The sequence below is a fragment of the Apodemus sylvaticus genome, chromosome 2 (genome assembly GCF_947179515.1).
Source record: "Apodemus sylvaticus chromosome 2, mApoSyl1.1, whole genome shotgun sequence".
Classification (NCBI taxonomy): domain Eukaryota; kingdom Metazoa; phylum Chordata; class Mammalia; order Rodentia; family Muridae; genus Apodemus; species Apodemus sylvaticus.
This window is the reverse complement of record NC_067473.1, coordinates 24,037,420-24,061,711: the sequence shown is the minus strand read 5'-3', so window position 1 is coordinate 24,061,711 and position 24,292 is coordinate 24,037,420. Positions and strand designations below refer to the sequence as shown.

Here is a 24,292-nt window from a genome sequence, read left to right as displayed (position 1 = left end):
ATGTGACCCAAATGTGGAGAGAAAACACCTGGGTTTTCTTTCTTTTGGAAACTGGGACTCAGAGTGCAATCCTGGCTTTGCTCCTTTCTGTTAGGTGTTCTCAGGTGAACATTGCTTCTTCTATACTGTTTCCTAACATTCTTCCCATCTTTCTGGATCAAAATCTCATTCAGGCAATTCAATGGTTATTTTTTAATTTGTAGTCTATTTCTGGCCAACAGAAATATTATGCACTCCATTTGCTAATCTTCCAGTTCTTTCTTCTCTTACCTACAGGATCCTTATCACATGCAAAGTGCTCTTTCCAAGGCTCACCACTAACCTCTTCTCAGCCTTGGCTTTTGCCCCTCCTTCCAGAATACAAATGCATCTGTGGGCCTGGGATACCTCACTTTGAATATGGTAAGGGGCAGACTGTTCTAATGAAACACTGCCTCTGGAGGAAGGCGATTCATTCAGGAAGAAGAGGAAACATACATGGTTCAGGGATCTCATGACAGCTACAAGATTCACAAGGCTCCCTTCCCAAATTCTATCAGAATAACAGCTGTTGGGCAGAGAAGGCTTTCCAACCAATTGAGCTGTCCCCAAGCTGTGAAGGACCCCCAGGAACACAGTTTTTAAGTCATGGCAAGCTGGGGTGAACTTTGAACCCTCCATGCTTCTACAAGTGACCCCAATAAAACCACTGGTTCACTAAGCTAGATTGGAATTGTTTCTTTAGTCTACCATAGGCACCCTTTCTGGGCTAAATAGAGATGTGGTCAATATACATGATAACATGTGATACTAATTACAAATCCCCTAACAGTAACTCTAACCAAAAAAATAGAAGAGTTGTATGATAAAAGAAATTGAAGATATCTCAAGATGAAAACTTTCCTATGCTCATGTAGCAATAAGATTAACATAGTAAAAATGGCCATCCTACCAAAACCAATCTGCATACGCAATGCAACACCATCAAAGTTCCATCATAATCCTTCACAGATCTTGAGAGGACAATTTCCAGGTTCATATGGAAACACTCAGGATAGCTCAAACAATGCCAAATAATACAAGAACTGCTTGAGGTATCACCATTCCTAACCTCAAATTGTGCTACAGAGCTATAGTAATAATAAAAACCGCATGGCACTGGCATAAAAACAGGCACGCTGACCAAAGGAATCAAAGACCCGCATATAAATCCTCATACCTACAAACACTTGATTTTGACAAAGAAGACAGAATACAGACTGGAAAAAAGACAGCATCTTCAACAAATGGAACTGGTCAAACTGTGTGAGTGAAGATTTATAAAACCAAATGAGCTGGTTACACAATGAAGTTTCCTTGAGGGATGGGTTGTCTATTTGCATTCAATAGAGACGACAATGTCAGAGCAAAGTAGCAATACTACACACCCAGGTACAGTTTGACAGATCACTGTGTTTACTGGGTATCAGCTACAGAAGCATAGGTGATTCAAAGGCAGCTGTGTCACCAGAAAGGCCAGGTAAGCATGGGTGATGACTGAAGAAAGATGAGTCTCTCAACTTCTATTGCACAAGTAACATGAAGTTTCCTGTGGTGCCCTGAATGGAAATGTCTCCCCTGTGATGCTGTCTGGGGAGGCTTAGCTGGAGTGCCCTTCCGGAGGAAGTATGTCCCTGGCTATGGGCTTTGTGAACTTAAGTTCTTGTCCCACTCCTGCTTCACTGTCTTTGCTTCATGCTTGTTGACAACATGCAGACTCTGAGCTTGTTGCTCAGCTGCCACATCTGGTGCTACCTGACATGGTATGCATCATGGACACTTGAGTCTCTGGAACCCTAAGCACAAATAAACTTTCCTTCTCTTGCTTGCTCATGGTGCTTTATCACAGCAATAGAAAGTAATACAAGTCCTTTAAAAATCTTTTGCCCCCAATACTTGCTTTACATTACAAACCAGATCCTTGGATCATATTCTATTTTAGAAAAAATAGTATGCTAGACTAATTACATCTTGCAGCATAGCAATTTTCTAGGCAACTAGGAAGCATGCTAGATTTAAAACAATGATACTGCACTGGATTTTTAAAAACTCCTTTGTCTACATAAGTCCACCTGAGTCACTCACCCTGTTAAGCCCTCGGAGCTTCTCTCTCATCTGGATGTTGTGCAGTAGTCTCAGTAGGATGCACTCACAAACTAGCATGTGGGGCTACCCCACGGCTCGAGCAACCTAAGTATGCCTCCCATAGTCACCAGTCTATTATAACTCCACCCAGTGTCTCTATAGGCAGGATGCTATACTGCTTTCACCTGACATTGACCTGAACCACTGTCAGCAAAGCCCCACTGCTCACTGTGGCATCCCGCACTGCAGCACTCACTCTGCAGTCCTTGACTATGCCATGTTTGACTTCACCCTATCCCTTAACATGTTCCATAAGAACATGGATGTGGTTTTAAGTATTTAGTTCATGCATCAAATCTGTCACCCTCTCCTAGAGATGACTGACTCCATCTTTCCCCTCTCCCACAACTCATCACAGGAATTATATTCTCACAATATTTATGATACTTATTTAAAACATAAATTTTACATTCTAACACGAACAGTACTTAAATAAAGAAGACAGCATTCATGGAGACAGGGGATGAGGAGGAGGTACGGAATGTGGGACAGTCAGAGCATGAAAGTGGGGGAATAAAATATGGAGTGTAAAGAAATAAATTAATTTTTACTGAGCTTGAGGCAAGCACTTCTAGAATTCCACTGGACATCTCCACCTACTTATGCTGTTATTACCACACATTCAAGGACCATTCCTTTTCCAAGAAGGTATCTATCCTTTATCTGAATTTGCTAATTCTGACTAATGGTATAATCTTATAACACAAAAGCTCAACTTCTCAAACACTGATCTATCTGTCCTTAAAGCTACCCTTCTACAGTTACCAGTATTCTGATTAAAAAAAAATGCTGGATAAATTTATATCCCATTTGAATAATGTACTTCATGGCTTATTCTATTAAAAACAATTGATGAGTATTTGTTAGCAGTCTTCAGATGAAGATGTAGATCTCTCAGCTCCTCCTGCACCATGTCTGCCTGGATACTGGCATGTTTCTGCCTTGATGATAATGGACTGAATCCTCTGAACCTATAAGCCTGCCCCAATTAAATGTTGCTTTTGTAAGAGTTGCATTGGTCAAACTAAGACAATGTAATAGAACAAGGAGGGAATATTCCAGTCCCAGCAAGCAGCAGAATTCAGCAGCTTTGGCCATATGGCTCTGCCTTCAGGGTCAAGAATAGAAGGGGGTTACTGATATAATTGATGTTAGCTAGCTGGAAGTAGTAAATTAGCAGTGATTGTAAGAATCACCCAGGTGATACTGGTTTTGAAGGCCTGAAGGTGTCATGGAGAGCATCCAGGAAATGCACTGGTGAAGGTGTAGCCTCAATTGCAGTTGATGGCCCAGGATTAAAGCTGTCATGCTGAAAAGAAGTTGAGTCTTACCACCATGAAGAGAACCTTAAGAGAGGCTACTGGTGGAGGCTAGTTGCAGTGGAAGACCCCAGTGTACTGGAGATGCCAGTACCAAAGGATGATCACCAAGAACAGTAGCGGCAATGAAATGAATCAACTTGATCTTGGAATGCAACAGAGGGCAGAGTTGGAGGATAACCCAAGACCTTCGGAGGATCCCAGAAGATCACATGTGAATCCCAGACATTGAAACAAAAAGCTGTAAAGTTAAAGTTGCCTTGGAGACCCTAGGATGTTAGAGCTGCCAGAGCTGTGGGACACCTACTGAGGAAAGCTGCTAACAGGAAATGGAATCAGCCCAAAAGAGAAAATTATCAAGAAAGCTGAATGGAGTTAAACATCAGACACAAAGATGCAGTGTTTGGAGTTTGCCCAGCTGGTTTTGATCTTGCTTTGGTCCAGTATTTCCTCATTGCCACATTTTGGAATGGTAATGTATATCCTGTGATATTGGACATATGTGGTCTGGTTTTTGATTTTGATAGGGGATTACAGTTAACAGATTGTATGAATCTCAGAATAGATTTTGAATGTTGGACTTTTAAACACTGGTGAGACTGTGATAGACTATGAGGATTTTTGAAGTTGGACTAAAATAAATATATTTTGCATTATGGTATGGCTAGGTATATCCCCCATGTACTCATGTGTTTGAATAAGTCTATTGGGGCCAGGGAGTGGATTGTGGTGGTTTGGACATGCTTGATCCAGGGAATGGCACTATTAGGAGGTGTAGCCTTCTTAGAGTAAGTTTGTCCCTATAGAAGTAGGGGCTTTGAGGACATACATACACACAAACACACTCACACACACAGACACACAGACACACAGACACACACACACACACACACACACACACACACACACACACACACACACATCTGGTCATTTTGACCCAGACCCTTCTCCTGGCTGCCTTCAGGTCAAGAAGTAGAAGTCTCAGCCTCTCCAGCACCATGTCTGCCTACACATTGCCATGCTTCTCATTATGATAATGGGATTAAGCCTCAGAAACTGTAAACTAGCCCCTAAATGTTTGCCTTTGTAAGAGTTATCTTGGTGCTGTTCCTTCATAGCAATAAAACCCTAACACAGATGCTGGTTAAAAAAAAAAAAAGAGCAAGTGACATTCCAACTCATCAGACAACATGAACCTCAAGGATCTAGAATACTCTCATAAAACCCAAGCCCAAAGGTCTCCCCACTGCCAGTCTCTCACTCCAAGTGATACTCTAAGGCAAGCACAAATGCCCAGAACATACATTTACCTCTGCAGAGAAGCTCACACTCAATTCATAGTCAATCATAGTTTTTTTCCCTTTAATCCTAGTTAGTCCTTATCATGCTTACCCAACTGTATGTTATACGCCATATAATATAGTCTCACAGCTTTTCCTACTCTCTGCTCTCCCTAAAGCTCACATCATCTTTATTATGTGCTTTGCTCTTAAGTATAGGGTTCAGCAAGTGAATTTTTGATCATGATTTGTAATACTTCAAACTATTTCCATTACCTAAAAAAGAAGGCCCTCAATAAATCTTGGCTTATATTACTTTAAAAGAAAATGTATTCATTTTTTAAAATATTGGTAATGGCTAATGGGAAGACTGTAAAAAGGAATCCTTCAGAAATTCAGAAAATCTATTCTATCACCCGAAATATGCTCTATGTCACTCAATCCAAGTGTCATCTCATCTGTAAAATGGGATTACTACCATCACTTCGTATCCTTTCTATCACAGAGCAGAGATAATATGTTTACAGAAGTCTCAGAATCTGAAACAAGGCAGCAGGTCTCACAGGGCCTCAAAGAGCAGGCAGTGTCAAGCACAGGGCCTGCTTGGGTCTGCACACACACTGAGGTTGTTTAGGTTGGGGTGCATCGGGGGCAGTGTGTCTGACTTTGGTTGCTCTCAGGACTCTTTTCCTCCTACTGGGTTGCCTCACTGTCTTGTCTTAGAGTAGCTTTTGTCGGGGCAGGGGCAGGTTTGGTTTTCTGCTGGAGGTTTGCTCCTTTCTGAAAAGAAACTAAGAGGGAGGTGGCTGGGAAGAGTAGAGAGAAAAAGAATCTGTAGTCAGTATCTATTGTATGAGAAAAGAATCTATTTTCATGAAAAAAAAAAAGAAAAATTCTAAGAAAATGGAAAAAAAGAAGTTTTAATATTTAAGTAAATATATAAAAATCTCAAAGTAGCATAAAATTAATTTCTTATTCATCACTGCAAGTTTCAGGGAGATACATTTTTTTTTATTTACTACAGACCATAAATTTCATCTTGCAAAGTACAGAAAAACAAGCTGGCTCACTCAAGGATGAAAAGGGCTTTCTGGAAGGTTAAACATGACCTTCAGTTGTACCTTAGGCTAAAAATTTGTTAAAAGTGAAGATGTGCCCGTGATTTTGCCCTGTATAAACCCACCTCCGAGGCCATGGGGAACATGGGGCCTGGCATTAGTAAAATTTAAAATTCCTCTTAAGTGAAGATTATGAGAACTACATCATTATCTTTGGAATGCCCGTAGGATAATGTAGCACAGCTATGTAGAATGCCACTCACGTTCTTCTGGCTTCATTTCAGTTATCTTTTGTAACCAATTTTTCCATGTTTGGCAGTCACAAGGCTCATGTGCTTCACCAAGGCACTCCCTAAGAGACAAAACAGAAAAGCCACTGAAAAATATTCCTTATCACTATCTGCATAAAAAACATGGATGGTAAACACTCATCCAATTTTAAATTTTGAGACTCAATTATATGTTCTTTCTATAAATGTATTAAAACCTCTGATCATTTGAATATGCTTGGCCAGAGAGTATCACTATTAGGAGTTGTGGCCTTATTTGAGTAAGTATGTCACTGTGGGCATGGGCTTGTACTAGCTGCTTGGAGGCCAGTCTTCTCTTAGCAGCCTTCAGATGAAGATGTAGAACTCAGCTCCTCCTGCACCATACCTGCCTGGATGCTGACATGTTCCTCCCTTGATGATAATGGACTGAACCTCTGAACCTATAAGCCAGCTCCAATTAAACACTGTCTTTATAAGAGTTGCCTTGGTCATGGTGTCTGTCCAACTATTAAGAAAGAGCTTAAGCCATTTATAAAATTAGTGGTTTTGGTTCAGCATTGGGCTATATTGTGTTCTAGAAAGTGTCATTAGGGAGAGATATTCCAAGTCTAGACATGATATTAACACTACTACCTTCTTAAATAAAGATATTTGTAAAGATCAAGTTTGTTAAGAACTAAGATGTTAATATTTCACTCTATTAAAAATGTACTGATACTGATTTTACTTCATACTTCATAATTATCACTGAAAACTAGAAATAACAAGTGTTGTTAATAACCTAAAAACTGGAACCTTTGGGCACTGCTGATGGAAATGCTAATGTTGATGTAGCGGTCTGAAGAATAGGTTGGTGGTTTTCTATAACGTGAAACAGTATTATCGTCTAACAATAATTTCATATTAGGTGAAGTTATTGCTAGACGTACATTAGGTACAGTAATTTTACTTGTTTCTTCCCTGTAACAAAGCAACACCACGACAGAAGTACCTAGGGACGGGTAGGTTTAACTTTAGCGTATGGTTTCTGCAGACACACATCATCACAGTGGGGAAGGTATGGAGGCTGGGTCCCACCTGTTACACAGCATCAACCTACTTCAAGCTAGGCCCGCTTCAGAGAGGCTCTACAATGTCCCTAAACAGTGTATCAGCTTGGGAACAAATGCTCTAACAAATGACCTTCATTCTCTTAAGGGAAATAAGCCAGATTAAAAAAAGATAAAAACTGCAGGATTTCACTGCCACTACATGTGGAGTAGGCCAACTCACAGAGAAGGAAAACAAAGCAGCAGTTATCAATGTTTGCTGGGGAGCAAAAGAGGGAGGACAGCTGCGTCAGAGTCATGGGGTCTCTAGGGGTCACAAAAAGGTTTTGAAAAACAGTAAGACTTCGTGAGGCTGGCTGTGGTGATGCACCCTTTCGTCCCAGTAAGACAGAGGCAGAAGTAGGCAGATCTCTGAGTTCAAGGCCAGTCTGGTCGGAGTGAGTTCCAAGACAGCCAGGCTACACTGATAAACCCTCTCTTAAAAAACAAACAGGTGAGAGGTGTTACTGCTGTTAGTGCTACTTAATAGACGCTTAAAATTACTGTGCTGTGTAAACAGAAGTGCAGACATTACAAGTGTTCACACGCAGACTCAGACTGTGATAACTTTTACTACTAAGCACACAGACTCTCACTTCTGTTAGCACAGCAGTAAGCAGTACATGCTACAGCCAAGGACAGAAACAGTGTTCCTATTTGGTGCTTGAGAATTTGTGTGGGAATGCACAATTTATATTTCTTACCATTCATTAAAATAAAAAGCCTAGTTATTAATTATATCTCAAGGAAGCAGGAACTACATCATAGGATATAAAAAAATTTACACATTTACAGCAAGTAAAAAGAATGAGTGAAATTAATAAATATAAATTAGTTCCCTGGAGATTAAATAGCATATCCACTATCTTCTAGAAGAATCAATAATAGTATATGGATCTCGATGTCAGAATATACTGAGAGTATAATGAAAGAAAATCATGGACGAAAACCCAATACTCGCAAATAGAATCTAAAAAGCCAAAACACTTCTTCAAAAGGCTGTAAGTGCTTATTGATATGCACGGATAGCCCTCTAAGGCTGTGGCACTGCAGACTGAAGTTCTTCCTTTCCAAGAGGCACAGGACTGAGGCTTCAGAGGCCAGCACAGTCGGAGAAGTTTTTTCAGGGTGTGATGACAATTTGTTGTTTTCCTGTGAATACTGAGAGTGGGTGTAAAAGGAGGCACTTGTAAAACGGTACAGCAAGGACTGCAAAGGAGAGCGACGGTTGCCATTTAATGCTATCTTGAGCACTAAGCAACCAAGAAAAGAGGGTTGACCTCCAAAGTAATGTAACAGTGGCTACTAGATAAGATGGGGTGATCATCCAGATTGCCAATGCAGTCCTGCTAATACTGTAAATTAAATTCTTTAAGAATTTTTGTTCTTCTGAGATGTAGTTTTGCTGTGTAACTGGCTGGCTTCAAACCTGTAATCCTCCTGTCTCAGCCTAAGTTTACAAGGGGACACTACCATACCTTCTACCTAAAAAACGTTTTTAATTGGTGACTGCTGTGTGACATCTACTGAAAGTGTATCTCAAAGTGTCCACAAAACATGGCACGGAGGAGAATCTTGGCTAGAGCTATCAATCCAAGAAAATGTATAGGTGAGAGGTTACAAAGAAAAACATGCTGTCTAAGTCTTTGGCTCTGGATGTTAAACTAACATCAACAAAACAAGAAATGGCCCTTTCTTGAAGATACCCTAATATGCAAACCGTTGGTAGAAATATAAAATGCCTCCAAGACTCTGAAAAAGAAAAAGCCTACTTTCAAGCTTTACTACTTGATGAAAAAATTTCTATCAAGAAGTTAGACATTCCAGTTATATGTCATTATAGAACTTTAGTGATAAACTATACTAAGCGAATTATATAACAATAATAATTTTATAATTATTTACTGTTGGTAGAGTTTTGAGTCTTGAAAACAATGTTCTACATAACTACATCTATGCACACTGACATTTTGTTTCTTGATGAAATGAGATTAAGAGTTTCCAAAGATTTGATCATTTCTACTCAAAATTTCTGATTATAGTGAAACCATTCATACTATATGACTTAGAAGCAAAAACAAACAAACAAACAAACAAACAAAAGACTGTATGTATATTAATGCCCACAGTGCTGGAGTGCTGGGGTAGATGGTACAGAAATTCCAGACAGCTATGTAGCAATCATATAGTTGAGTGATTACCAACACTGAAAGGCAACTAGATTAAACTAAATAACTTTCTAATAACTTAGAGTTTGTCCTTCATAAACCTAATTTCATTTCTTTTAAGTCACTGACTTTCTTCCCCTTAGGCTGACATTCAGAAAATGATTCAATGTGGTAAGTTCTCTGCTGTACTTCAAATGATTTGCCAAATGTGATCTAGGCCTACAAGGCCTTTTCCAGATCCCAGCTTGGGATGGAATTCAAACCAGAGCCTCAGCACTGTCTTGGCCTTTCATCTTCTGGGAATCTCGGTCATTAACTGCCTGATTTTCCAGGGCAGCAAAAAAAGTTTCTCCAAATGTTGAGAAATTTACCATTTACTGTCACACACGTGCTTTATTAACTCATTTTCATGCTATAGTTTTACTCTCATTTTTGTATTAGAGAGGCAGAGTCAGTAGCAGTGAATAATAAAATAAAAAATGTGTAACTGCAAAGATGAGAATTTTTTCTTTTAAATGTTTTGAAATTTTACCTTTAAGGCATATGAATACAACTTATTGCTGAGAATTTTCTTGGTATTTTATTTTTTTCTCAGTCTCATTTAGCCAAAAAAAATTAGTAATCTGGTATTGTTTTCTTAAATACATTGGATATAATTTCTTAATTATATCCAAACTCAAGTAAGCAAACTTTTTCTGTAAAGATGGCAACACCTGAATTCTGCTGTCACAACTTCAAAACAGATACAAATAATACATAAATAAACTTGCATAGAAGGCCTTAATTGTACTCCAACAAATTTTACTTTAAAATTAGGTCTACACAGTAATTTTCTGACCTCTAACCTCCAACATGTTTGTTGTTGTTTTTAATAGTAACAGCAGGAAACAGATATCATGGCATAAGGATAGTCTCATAACTGTGCCTTTTTACTATTAGCAGTGCTATGATTAGATCTTGACTTAGAAGGCTAGAGTTTTAATCTTAAAATTTAGTGTATTTAAGCTCAGTACAGGGAAGGTACAGGGAAGAACTGCCTCCCACCAGTTGTCTTCTGACCTTACATGTGCACTATGTGTACTATCTGTACACTGTGAGTACATCCACACACATACAATACACACACAGGCATTTTAAAAATTAAAAAGTGTATTTACATGATATTTGATAATTCTGGGACAAATAGACAAAAGGCAGAATACATTTTCTGATCAACTAATTAAGTAAAACGTAATTTAATCTACTCTGAATAAATGAGAATGCTGATTACTGAAAAACATAAAATCAAATGAGCATGCTGAGCTATTTGTAATATTAATTCATCATCAGTTCAGCCTTATTCAGTACTTAGGAGGCACTAGAAACTAAGCAAAATACAAAATATTTAAAGGCAGTAGTCACAAGCTCTTAACTAGGCTCACACTTTAAAGAACTCATTTTGAGAGAACCCCTGGGTTAGAACAGCTGCCCAAGGCTTATAGTTCATAAAGATATGAAACTATAAACTTTCTAACCTACACTTAGCAATTTTTTTTATTACAGAGTAAGAAATGGGCTCTGGGATCAACAGTAGGTTTTCAATTCCATTTCTGCTGTTTCTGAGCAGTACAACACTAAGTGTCTCTGAGACTGAGTTTCCTTATGGATAACACAGATATAACAGTATGCAATTCAGAGTATTGGGAAAATAACTCAATTAAATAATATAATCACATTAAATAAGACTTACTCAGTATGGTGGTAATATTACATACATAACAGTTATGAACACTTTATTACACCTTCTTAAATTACTAAAAATAGTACCAAGTACACTATAATTAAAACACCTTATTCGAGGTTTAAAGTATCTATAAAAACTGTCAGCAAAGTGTGAAGGCCGATTCCGACCTTATACTAACCAGCAGAAGAGGTGTCCTTTGCCGCAGTCCACAGCAGGGGCTCTTAGCAGTGGGAAGCTGAGTGTGTCAGACCCGGACGGATTTGAGCCCTGTTTTGTCAGCCTCACTGCTCTTTCACAGCCTGCGGTAGGACACCATTTAATGGCAGGATTATTTTCAACAAAGGCCTGTTCAAAAATCATAATAAAAACCAAGAAACGGTTTTAGCTGCATATTCTAAAACAGGGTGTATTTCTATAGCAACTAAAAGCAAATAAAAGAAAAATACTAAACACAGTACTGGAAAGTAATATACTTCAGAATCTTCAGAATCAAAAACATGGCAATTATCTTAAGTAATAGAATGATTTTCAAATCCTTTTTTTCTTTAATCTAAAAACCACGTAAATGATGAGGTAAAAATATAATTATCTGCATAAAAATGTCTAACTTAAAAATGATTTGCTGTCAGGAGCCAACAAGCTAATAATTAGAAGGACATCTTTCTGAGATGGGTCTGCCTTGGACTAAAATCTATGATGGAGCTCTGGTAGGTAAGGCCCAGGAGCACTTCATTTTAGGGAAGACACCTGCTATAACTGTGCACTCCTGTTATCAAATAGATAGATCTCACTCCCTAGGTATTAGCCCACCTTTTTGAGCAGATCCCTGCAGAACAATGAAGATCTACTGTCTTGCAGTGATTATCTTATAGGCAATTAGATGATTTCTTAAATCTTAATGATGATCCTATGAGAATTCTTAAATTTATAGTAATTGTTAAGCTCTTTTTAACAACACTCCTATTAACTCCTTTCTGATACTCAAAACTGCATTGACAACTCTGCCAGTCTTTAATATCACATGCTAATAATCACTTATGAGATAGCTAGCAGGCATCTACTACTCAGAGCATATTCCCAAAGGTTGTGAAACCATTAATCAAAGATCAAAAAAGGGAACTAATGATTTAATTATAGATGCAAGGACAGAAGATAAAATATTCACTGGGTTTATCCATACAAAACTTCAGTAGTAACTTAGTTATGGCTTTTAACTCTCCACGAGCTTGTAGAGCTGTGACAGACAATGACTGTTTATCCAGGTAATTACTCCTAATGCTAATGCATGTAAACATTCTTTGTTGTAAACTTCTAATTCAATTTATGACTTATGACTAGAATTTATGTGTAATCTTGTGATGAACATTTTACCATGTACTCATGTATTCTGAAAGATGAATAAGTGCTGAGGACAAAGAGAGGAGAACATAATTCTCTTTATCCTCCTTTCCTTAGCATTCTCCTCACCCTGCTCTTTTTCATTCCATTTAGCCCTTCTTAGATCCCTTACCCCCTTTTTTACAAGCCCCTTCTTCCTTTTTCTCAGAAAACTTTCATAGTAAACTCTTCAGAGAGAACTTAGAAATAAAAGCTAAACTCACTTTTGCCTAAGTGGCTTTTTTTTTTTTTTTTTTGAGACAGGATTTCTCTGTATAGCCCTGGCTGTCCTGGAACTCACTCTGTAGACCAGGCTGGCCTCGAACTCAGAGATCCGCCTGCCTCTGCCTCCCAGAGTGCTGGGATTACAGGCGTGGGCCACCACTGCCCGGCTGCCTAAGTGGCTTTTTAACCCTCAGAACGAACAAATAAGTTTTAAAGATCTTTTAGAGCTATCAGCAAACATTTGACAGATACAGTTAGAGAGCTAAAATGTCTGGAGATCATGAGTCTTTACAGCTACACTGGAGTCCAACCCTGTGTCTTCTTCTGACCTGCTCCAGTGTAGCAAGCTCCCAGGAGTCTGTCAACATTCTGTGCTACTTTTTTGATAACTGTAAGCAGACACTTGGGTATAATTACATTATATTTTAATATTAAATTTCTAAATGTTATGTTGACAATATTATAAAATTATTATAATACTTCTTACATCAAAGAAGTAAGACACTTTAAGATCATGCAATAGTATTTAGAATAGGAAAAAGCTATACAAAGCAACTGAAATAAAAGCTTTAAGTTACATACACAAATTTTTTTTTTTGTTTCTTATTAACCACTAAATGCAAATAGCATTAAGGACAAAAACCAAACCTTAATATCAAACTGTAGGTATCGTTTGTCCATCTCCTTAGAAACTACACTTTCTATGACATCTACAGGCACGAGTTGAAAGCATTCATATGCTGGGCAGAAAATGTTATGGGCTTCGCCTTCTTGAATTTTCAGATTTAAAAACCTATTAAAATATCAATTGACAGGAAAAAAGAGGAGGATGTAAGTCATTTGTACATACTATGAATGTTTTCTTTTTGAGGATTCCCTGTGACAGTGTAATTAAAGTAACAGTGAGAGCTATATGGTGCAATGGAATTCACTAAGACCTGGGCTTACTCTTCTTTTTTTGCTCTGTCAGACACTGCATATGGCATTGTAACTATTATTGAATTTCCATGCATAAGAAACAAAGAAACTTTTTACATTTGGATTTTTTTTGAGACAGGTCTTATGTACCTAGAAGTGTCTTGAACTTGCTATATAACTGAGAATGTCCTAGAACTTCTGGTCTTCTTGCCTCCCTTCATATATGTTGTTAGAATTATAGGTATGTGCCAAGCAGGCCAGGTTTATATGATACTACTAAGGTTAGAACTCATGCATGCTAGCCAAGCATTCTATTGAGATACATTCCTAGCTATGGACTATACAGTATTTAGCAATTCTAGAGAAAACAAATGGAAGATAGGTATCTAAATTATAACTGCCTGGTATCATGATCAACAATGTTGATTCTCCTATCATCTTCCTTTCATGCTTTCTATTTATTTCACTGTACTTAGGAACAGAGGGAAAGGAAAACCAACGGAGACTTAGAAAGACAACATTAGATAGACAGGAGGCTTAAGCCTTATTACTGGGAAGCACGTCTCTGTGTGGGTAGAAAGGATGAGTTCCTTTTAAGTCGTTGGCACAGATGCCTCAAAGTATCTGGTACAGTGATGATGCAGAGGGATGGTAAAGGGTGGGGAAACAGATGGGGTTTTCAAGCTGTAGAAGGCCCTTTAAAAATTGTCATTAAAAGCCAGGGTTTATTTGTCTACGTACTGCTGAAAGAGGGGTGGGGCACAGTGTGCATTTACTTGTGTGGGGTGGGGCACAGTGTGCATGTAAAGAGCAGAGGACAACTTGCAGGAGCCACTCCTCTCCTGTAATGTGGCTCTGGGGAATCAAACTCAGGTCGGCATGCTTGGAGGGCAAATAACATCAGTCCCCTGCTATTAATTTAAAAAAAATTTTTTTAACTCAATATATCAACAACCCAATTTGTTTTACTGCTGTCTGGTTTGACAAGAGCTGTCATTGGTCAGGTGGGGAATGCAAAGTAGATGGCAAATATCAAGAAATACAATAAGAACAGAATTCAAACCTTACCAAACCCCTTTTCTGGCTAGTGTTTGGTAAGAATAGGGGATAGTTTCTATGATACTAGTTATATGAGGAAGGTCATTAAAGATTAAAAAATACAAAAATCAAGGTTAATTTTCACATCAGAACCAAGTCCAGCAACCACCAATGGTAAAACCTAACTAACACTCCCTCAGATAATATAGTTAGGATTTTGAAACTAAATATCCAGAGAAAATTTTCTGCTCAAGAATTATGTCAAAAAATTGCTTTAGTTTGTGACTCTTGTGAATCAGTTGACTTGTATTAGTTACACTGACTTGGACCATTAGACTTAAAAGTCTAGTCTATGTTTAAAATCTAAAACAAACAGGTATACTGATTTATTCTGACTTTTTGAAAAGCATTTCTTTCCCTCCAAATGAAGTCTTGCTTCACACTGTTTCAGAAAACATAAAAGTATACAAAAGAAACCAGTATACATGTCAGTTCATTTTATATATATTCAGAGATGAGGAAAGGTGGGGAGAGGAGGATGGAGAGGCAGAAAGATGTGCAGGTACATGAAAGTGTGTGTGTGTGTGTGTGTGTGTGTGTGTGTGTAGGCCAGGTGACCTGAGGTGTTATCCTAGAAATATTATCACCCACCTCCTTTGAGGTACAGCACTAGTTTTTAAAAGTGAGGCTAAAAAAAAAGAAAAGAAAAAAAAAAAAAAGCTGGGCAGTGGTGGTGCACGCCTGTAATTCCAGCACTTAGGAGGCAGAGGCAGGCGGACTTCTGAGTTTGAAGCCAGCCTGGTCTACAGAGTGAGTTCCAGGACAGCCAGGGCTACACAGAGAAACCCTGTCACAAACAAACAAACCAACAAAACAACAACAACAACAACAAAAGTGAGGCTGGCCTGGCTGGCCAGGGAGGGAGCTCCAGGGCTCAGCCTTTCCCGTCTCTAACACTGGGTCTGTAAGTGCAGGCTAGTGTGTGTTCTCAGACAGGAGCTTGGCGTCCAATGTTTGGGCAAGCACTTTACCCACTCGGCCCTAAGGAGGAAATCTGGGAAGCTAACAGAGACTCTCATTATCTTGACTGTGGTGATAGTTTCATGGGGGTATACATGTCTCCATTTATGAACTAATTTATTTTAAATGTATAGATATATTAACAATTGTACTATAGTAAAACTGTAAATAAAACAATACAAAACAAAAAACACGTGCAGCAGCAAAGCACCAGGTCTGTGACAGCCTATTCATGTAATGCTTCCACATCCCTTCACTTGGGACCCAATAGTCCATGAAAAATATAGTATTAAAGGTTTTCTTAGTTACTCAGGACATATTTTCCTTAAATCATTAACTAAAAAGTCCCCAAAGACAGTAAGATACTACTTTTCACTTATACTGATCTGCATTTGTTTCAAACACTGTCTCACAAAGTTCACAGGAAGACAGGAGCATGTACAAATCTAAGACAGATTATAAAGAGGAAATGAGAGAAAGCACGAGAAGGAAATCTCTACTGTATTACACACCCAATCTCTAGTATAAACATTTGACATGACAGTAATAGAAAAGAATATCAATTATCTGCATTCTTACAGATTTTCAAGGCTATCTGTCTGCTTTAAAAAATTCACCAATGCTTAAAATTCTTGGGATATAAGACAGAAACTGATTCTTGATATTTAGGTGCACACCTGACATTTATATGTAATATAAAAGATAATACTAATACAACTGTTTGGTTATACTTTCCTTGATGTCAAAGAGGAAAAACAAAAATATTCTCTCTTTGTGAAACAGTACATTTCAGTGTAACTCAAAAACCAATACAAATAATCAAAACCAACACAAATAATCAGCATCATTAGCTACTGAGGGCAAACAATTTCATCACCAAATCAAAAGTTCTATCAATTAGTAAGTTGAGTAAGTGCTCATGTACTCACGACTCCCAACAGCCTCTACAAAAGTCATGTCCACAGGGCATATCCACGGGGTCTTCAAATACAGAGATACTGCACATACAAATGTCACACTGGAGATATACAAGAAAAAGGACTTAACAGGGTCATACTCCGAAGACAAGCAATACATTAATTTTGTTCAATATCAAAGACAAAAATACAGTAATTATAAATCTTAAAATTTTTTAAAGTTTCAAAGCTAAAAGATTGACTGTCTTTTCTATTTCCCATTTAACTATGTTTACCTATCAATCGACATTGAGCATTTGGAAAGGGAAATATAAGAAATAAATCATTAGCATTTATTCAAGTCAAGATCACATCACATGTTACAAAGTAACCACTTCAGTACAGTATCTTTCATTCTATGCTTACTGTGGAAAATTACACAGGTACAGAGAAACTTCCTGTTTGAACACTACAATTCAGGATATTAAGAGTACCAACTTGGGTTGGGGCTGTGGTTCAGTGTTACAGTGCTTGCCTAGCAGGGTTGATCACCTGAGTCAAAGTACCAGCATCTCTTAACTCAATGTCCCCTCACCCCCAACACACACAAGCACGCGCGCACACGGTAAGTGTTCAAACGTGACATAGGAGAAGCAAACTTTGTTCCAAATGTGAATTACAGAAATAGCATTTTGTCTTCCTCAATGGTTCCTACAATAGACAAAGGGAAGCATTCTTATTTATCACAAGTTTCCAGTGGCTAGAGAAGTCTAATGCCTCATCATCTCCTACACAGCACAACAGCAGGGTGCTGTGTGTTTGTGGCACAAGGGCAGGACTGTGGCCTGTTAAAGAAGCAGCATGCATGAAGAAAATGGACTGAATCAACTCAGAAAGTTTGCTACAACAAGCGCATGATCATCAAAATGTACTATAAATGCTTTATAATATTACCACCGAGTAAATTATTTTAAAAGTAATTTCATTTTAGATTTAGAATATCTACTATAAACTAAAGTTCAGTATTTCAGTATGCTTTATTTAAATACATGGAATACTTTTAGGTGAAAATGTAGTATATGGTTTTTCCAAACTGTTTAAAAGTGAGAAAATATTTTGCTTTTCAACCTATAATACAGAGATCACAAAATCATTCTATAGTAATAAGAACTTATGAAAGCACAAAAATAATCAAGCCTTCAAACCGAGGTAAGAGATTCAATTACAGTAATACAACCACCCACTCCACAGACAGTATCACATAGTTTAAAGGTATGGGAAGTCTACTAAGCCATACCAAACTGGTATCTAAATCCCCAGGAGACAGGCTGATTTCATCTGGAGAGGTGACAGAGGATCTTGTGGTCCTTGGAGTTCTCGGGGAGGGCAGCGTGTCCCAGGCGTTGCACCCACTCGGGGGTGGGGCTGGCACCTGCACACCTGAACGCTGACAGCAGCTCTCAGGGCTAGACATCCAAGCTTCAAGCAGCTTCTCCCTGTCCCAATCTTCAGAAAAACAACACAGACATCTGTGAAAACCCACAAACCACAATGTTTCCAAGCATACAAAAATGGAAACAGGATAAATGAAATGTTAAAAATCATAGAATTTATTATATACAACAGTAACTACAAATGCTAGGTAGACCAAAGTTAGTAATATTTTAAAATGGAATTTAAACTATTACTAGCACCATATGTTTAGAATGTTCTCAGAATTCCTAGTAATTTCTACCTTTATTTTAAGTAGGTATCTCACTTAGAATGTACTAACTTTTGGTAGATGTTTACTTTAGTCACTTTTCTCTGTTAGAACATAATTTTGTCACGGCCTTCACATTTTACAACTTCTAGTTGTAAAATGGTTACATAATCCTAAAGGTCACTTGGTAAAGGGTCTGAAAGTAGAAGGACTTCCCAAATAATTTGGGTTATAAATAAAATTTTAGTGAATTAACTTAGCTTAAATAAGGATTAATTTAGAACCAATAATTTTTCTCTGAATATTTATAAAATAGCCAAGTGAAAACATTATTATAAAGTCTAGAGTCATAAAAATCCAAAGTTAAAAAAAACCTAACAAGCTAAAATATGGTTGGGGTTGTATATATAACATTTATTATATACATTAATTTATTTCTCCTAATAGTTTTCAGTTTTTATTTAAACTGAAGAAACTTAGACCCAGGGATGTTATTTAACTTACCCAAGCTCAGAGAGAGACTTGAAACTTCTTTTGGGATCCCAAGAGTGTGTTTGTCGTTCCCACTACCACATACTGTCATGTGTATTAAAAGTGCCTCCCTCAAATGTAAAACAATCTACTCATGCCACGATTCACAAGAACAAAAGTCAGCCCACTACTGCAATATTTGGACGGTCATGTCTGTCTTAATTAACACTAACTGCAGCTGCTAATAGACTCAAGCTAGGTACCGACCAGCAGATGAACCCTAAAGAAAATACCTCTTCCACATACCACACAAATACACACAGACACCCAGACCCGTATCCCATATCACACACACACACACACACACACACACACACCACTAACATAACTTTTAAAGGTTCTATTAGAAGCTATGTAAAATGTATTAAAAGATTATGGCCCCCCCCTTTTTTTTAACTATTCTGTTTCTACTTCCCGTGTCTTATGCCCTCCATATACTATCTGTAATTTCTGTCATTTCCTGAGTGTCTATAAACCCACATACAGTTACTATCTCCCTTTCCTTCATTTTAGTAACACAGAACAGCACTGTTAAGTTCCCAGCCTTTTTAAATGCTCCCCAAGCATTCTGATTTAGATTTCAGGAAAAGGGAAACTCTTCAGATATGTTTATCAGTGGTGGCTCATTAATATAAGAGCACAGATAATGGTCTGTACATATTCAATGCAAGTTGAAGAATACTGAATAGGAACATTCAGTCTACTTGACAAAGGGAACACTGCCAAGTCAAGCTAAACTGGCACTGGTAAAACTATGCATTAAATAATAAGGCCAAACTCAATGAAGCATTAGGAAACAAACACAGGCTGACATATACCACAAGGCCAGCTAGATATCCTACTCTTGGAACAGGAAAGTGGTTGAGAATTACGAAGGTCACTTATAACAGCAGCATGTTCAAAGAGAATAACAAGTACTGACATTTCTAAGACTGAAAAAAGTACAACACACTGAAAACTGATTCTTGACTTTTTAAAGAAAGCGTAAAAGGAGATTGTCAGTAGAGTAAAAAGACAGCTTGAGAACAAGAGAAAATCTTTAGTGGATACATACTGCTAAAATTAAACATCACTCTACTCCCCACTGCCAGGAAGTAAAATAGATCAACGAGCCAAACACACAGTTCTCAAAACAATCAAAAGGTCAACACAAATTTTTAAGTGTTCAATACCTTTAGCCACTGGAAGTTCATCTCTATTCAGAATGACTAAGAATAAAACAATAATGAATGCTGGTAACAAGGATGTGGAACTTGGAAACCCTTATTCACTGATTGCTGGGCTATTCAATGGTACAGCCATTATGCAAATCACTATGCACATGTCTCGAAAACTGGAAATAAAGTTACCACCTATGACACAGCTTCTGGGCGCATACCCAAAGGGTTCTATAGATGTCACAGAGATACCTGCCTATCTATGTATTCCAGTCACAAATAAGGAATCAGCTTACATATATGCGAACAAATGAAGATATAATAAAAATGTGGTAGCCAGGTGGTGGTGGCGCACGCCTGTAATCCCAGCACTCTGGGAGGCAGAGGCAGGTGGATTTCTGAGTTCGAGGCCAGCCTGGTCTACAGAGTGAGTTCCAGGACAGCCAGGGCTATATAGAGAAACCCTGTCTCAAAAAAACCAAATCCAAAAAACCAAATCAAAACAAAACAAAACAAAAAAAAAAATGCGACATACACTCACACTGAGATTTCAATTATCTGCAAAGTGCATAAGTCTATAAATTACTATACTGAAGAACCCAGATTTAGAAGGACAAACACTGCATGTTCTCTCATACATGGGTCCTAATCTCTAATTTATATATAAATTAAATATATAAAAAATTACGGGTATGCCCTGAAATAGGAAGGGGTGAGATGGAAGAAGCTATTGGAAAAGAGGGAGGGTCTTAGAATGCAGAGGCAGGGGGTCTATTGGGAATATAACAGCTATGGGTGGCAGGAGAATGAGGAGAGGGAGGAGGATCAACAGAAAGGAATTATGAATGAAAGTGTCATAAATGGGGCTGGATAGATGGCTCAGCAGTTAAGAGCACTGACTACTCTTCCAGGTCTTGAGTTCAATTCCCAGCAACCACACAGTAGCTCACAACCATCTGTAATAGGATCTGATGCCCTCTTCTGGTGTGTCTGAAGACAGCTACAGTGTACTCCTATATATAAAATAAATAATTCTTTTAAAAAAGAAAGTATCATAATGAAACCTTTTACTCTGTATGCTAACATAAAAACAAAGCAAGAAATCTACGTACATGTGGTCAACGGAAGTTTTAGGTGAAGGGCGGTGAAGCAGAGAAGGGTAGAGTTTTCAGTAGAGGACAAATCTCCATGTTAAAAAAAATATCATTTTAATCCATATCTTGTAAAAGTGAACTAAATTTTATCCTAAAACTGAATCTTTAGATATAGCTTAGTGGTAAAGATCTTTCCTAGCATACAAAGGCTCCAAGGACTGATCACTTAGTAATAGCACCAAAAAACAAGAAAACACAAAGAAACGTAAAGTAAGGCAGGCCTGGTGGTACACAACTGTGATCCCAGACCTGGAGAGGCAGTAAGTGTAAGACTAGCGTAGACTACACAACAAGATCTTACCACAAACCAACCAACAAACCAGCCAGGCAATCAAACTTCTCAAAATTCAGGACAAAATCTTCATAACTTTAGGTTAAACAAAGAGTTTATTAGGTAACAACTGGCAACAGAATGATCCATAAAATAAATAAATTAATGTTTATTATCACAAAGTTTCTGTTAGCAAGTAAAAGAAACTTCTTTTAACCTGAAAACCAATAGTTACCAACTCTGTAACTGTGCATACCCAGGATTAGTTTCCATCTACTCACTGATATATTTTTTTTAAAAAATCAACTACTTTTCTAAATTAAGCCCTATACAATTTTCCCATTTTTCTCCAAGACCCCCGTTTGCAATACAGTAAGGCAGAAACTGATGTCTAATTTTTTTAAATCCAAGCATTGCTAATAATGAATGTTACAATGGTGTGTCTCTGTGTGTTTGAGTGTGTGTGTCTATGTGTGATTCATTATACTAACGATATTACTCTTCTTGTCAATCACAAGATGTTTTGAATAGGATAAGCTGGGCTCAGCGCCTGGCCAAAGGAAGTAGCTAATACAAGCCCTACAAACAGCAGCCACAGTGAGAGGACACAGGCCTCAAACTCTGAAGGCACGAGCAAGCAACAAAGAGCAGGCAGAGCCTGGAGAGCACTGAGCAAACACCGGGCCTGTCTGGACGACATTCCAAAGCATCACATGCATAGTGATAACAATTAACAGTTTAACAAGTATAACTACTTGTGTAAATAGAAGGTTATATAGACTAGTATTCAGTGAAGTCAAGTTTTATGTTAATATTCTTTCTTTTTCTATCTAGACTCCTGGGTTTGCAATTTTTTTTCATTTTTTAATTTGCTATTTCATTTATTTACATTTCAAATGTTATCCCCAGTCCCAGTTTCTCTTCCAATAACCACCTATCCCTTCCTCATGCCTCTACGAGGGTGCTCCACCACCCACCCACTCCTGCCTCAGCACTCTAGCATTCTCCTACCCTGAGTAATGGAGTCTCCAAAGGACCGAGGGTCTCCCTCCCAGTGATGCCCAATAAACCCATCCTCTGCTACATATGCAGCTTGAGTCATGGGTCCCCTATGTGTACTCTTTGGTTGGTGCTTTAGTCCCTGAAACCTCTGGGGTTCTGGTTGGTACATATTGTTGTTCTTCCTATGGGGCTGTAAACCCCTCCAGCTTCTTCAGTCCTTGCCCTAACCCTCCTTGGGGGTCTCTGTGCTCAGTCTGGTGTTTAGCTGTGTGCATCTGCATCTGTATTGGTCAGGCTCTGGCAGAGGCTTTCAGGGGACAGCTATACCTAATATTAATTCTTAAAAGCATTATTTGCACATTAATCTTACTACTGTTGCAAACAATGGTGACTTCCCTGTGTTAGATTTTTTCACATAAGAAACATTATTTTCAGAATCACATAAAACATCACTACAAGTGAAAAAGAACGTTAGTTTTTTTTATTGTGAAATTAACAATTGTAAAAAAAAAAAGTTCATTTCAACTTGCTTTTCTATGTATTTAAATTACTATTTAAACAAAGTATTGCCCAAGGCTACTTTTGTGTTAGGTATTTGTCTATAATCTGTCAGGGTACTGTATCTGGAATACAGAGGCCATTCAGTTCCTCTCTGTTGTCTTGCAAATGTAAGCACTGCTACACAGTGTAAAGATCAGCTTTGGAAACAGGCTGTCTAGGGTTCAAATTCCACATGTGTTACTTATTTAACTGTATGAAGTTGGGCAAAAGCTAGAAAAATTACAACCACTTGGACTCAATCCTTTCAACTCGTAAGTGTTTGTTGAGCCTTTAGTAAAGACCCGTAAAACCAACAGAATATAGTGCCACTGAGTACCACCAACTATTAATGTTCTCTTCAGACTAAAGCAACCAGAAATTAATATAAAGATAAATATCATCTTCCAAATTTAAAGAAATTTCTTGGATGCAGTCATTGAAAGTGGTAACTTGAAAATGTTTAGGTTATATTGAGGAAATTTTAATAAAAATTGATTCTCATTTAAATATATTATCAAAGTGTAAAATATACAAAATTATTTTCTTATACATTATGACTTCTTAAAATAGTTTCATTATATGATTCTCTTTTGGTTGTTTTGTTTTATTTTTTAAGACAGGGCTTCTCTGTGTCTCCTCGGCTGTCCTGGAACTCATTGTGTAGACCAGGGGCTGACCTTGAACTCAGGGATCCACCTACTTCTGCCTCCTCAGTGCTGGGAGTAAAGGTGTGCACCACCACCACTAGCTAGCTCCATTATGTATGTATGTATGTATGTATGTATGTATGTATGTATTTACATTGGTATTCTGCCTCTATGTATGTCTGTGTGAAGAGTGTCAGAATCTGTAACTAGAATTACAGACATTTGTGAACTGCCATGTGAATTCTGGGATATGAACTCAGGTCCTTTGGAAGAGCAGTCAGTACTCTTAACCATCTCTTCAGCCAACTTCTGCTTTGATTCTATTAGTCATTTAGCAAACATTTGCTGAATAGCTTTTAAATCAGGTAATGAAGTTGTTTAAATTACAAATTACTATTGTGGAAAAGACCATCCAGTCCTTGTCTTCACGGAACTAACGGTAAGGAGATCAATGAGCATATATATAAAACATTCATCACTGTTAAAAGCACCATGAAGAAGAGGTAGACACTGTCAGGGAAAAAGACAGGACAGCCCTTGGGAAAGAACAAGGCATGAACAGGTAAAGGATGAATGGCAGCTGACCAAATGAGGAGGGAGGGAAAGGCACTATAGGTAGAGGGAAAACAGAATGTTCGGAGGTATAGTGGTAGGAGGAAAGGAAGCACTGTTAGGATATTAAAAAGGTCAATATAACTGGATCACAGAAACCAGGAAGAAGCACTGTGAGACACCACACAGGA

At 38.0% G+C, this 24,292-nt stretch overlaps 1 protein-coding gene across 3 annotated transcripts in view; it reads right to left on the bottom strand.

Moving 5' to 3' along the window:
• The window catches only part of Ankib1 (ankyrin repeat and IBR domain containing 1), a 105,564-nt gene that overhangs the window by 24,112 nt on the left and 57,160 nt on the right, over positions 1–24,292 (bottom strand). For all 3 annotated transcript variants that reach the window (XM_052173175.1, XM_052173176.1, XM_052173177.1), the window contains exons 6-10: positions 17,843–18,051; positions 16,579–16,667; positions 13,322–13,466; positions 11,250–11,416; positions 6,084–6,172 (exon numbers count right to left, since the gene is read on the bottom strand). In XM_052173175.1, the coding sequence (XP_052029135.1) occupies positions 6,084–6,172; positions 11,250–11,416; positions 13,322–13,466; positions 16,579–16,667; positions 17,843–18,051 (699 nt within the window). The remainder of the gene's footprint in view (positions 1–6,083; positions 6,173–11,249; positions 11,417–13,321; positions 13,467–16,578; positions 16,668–17,842; positions 18,052–24,292) is intronic.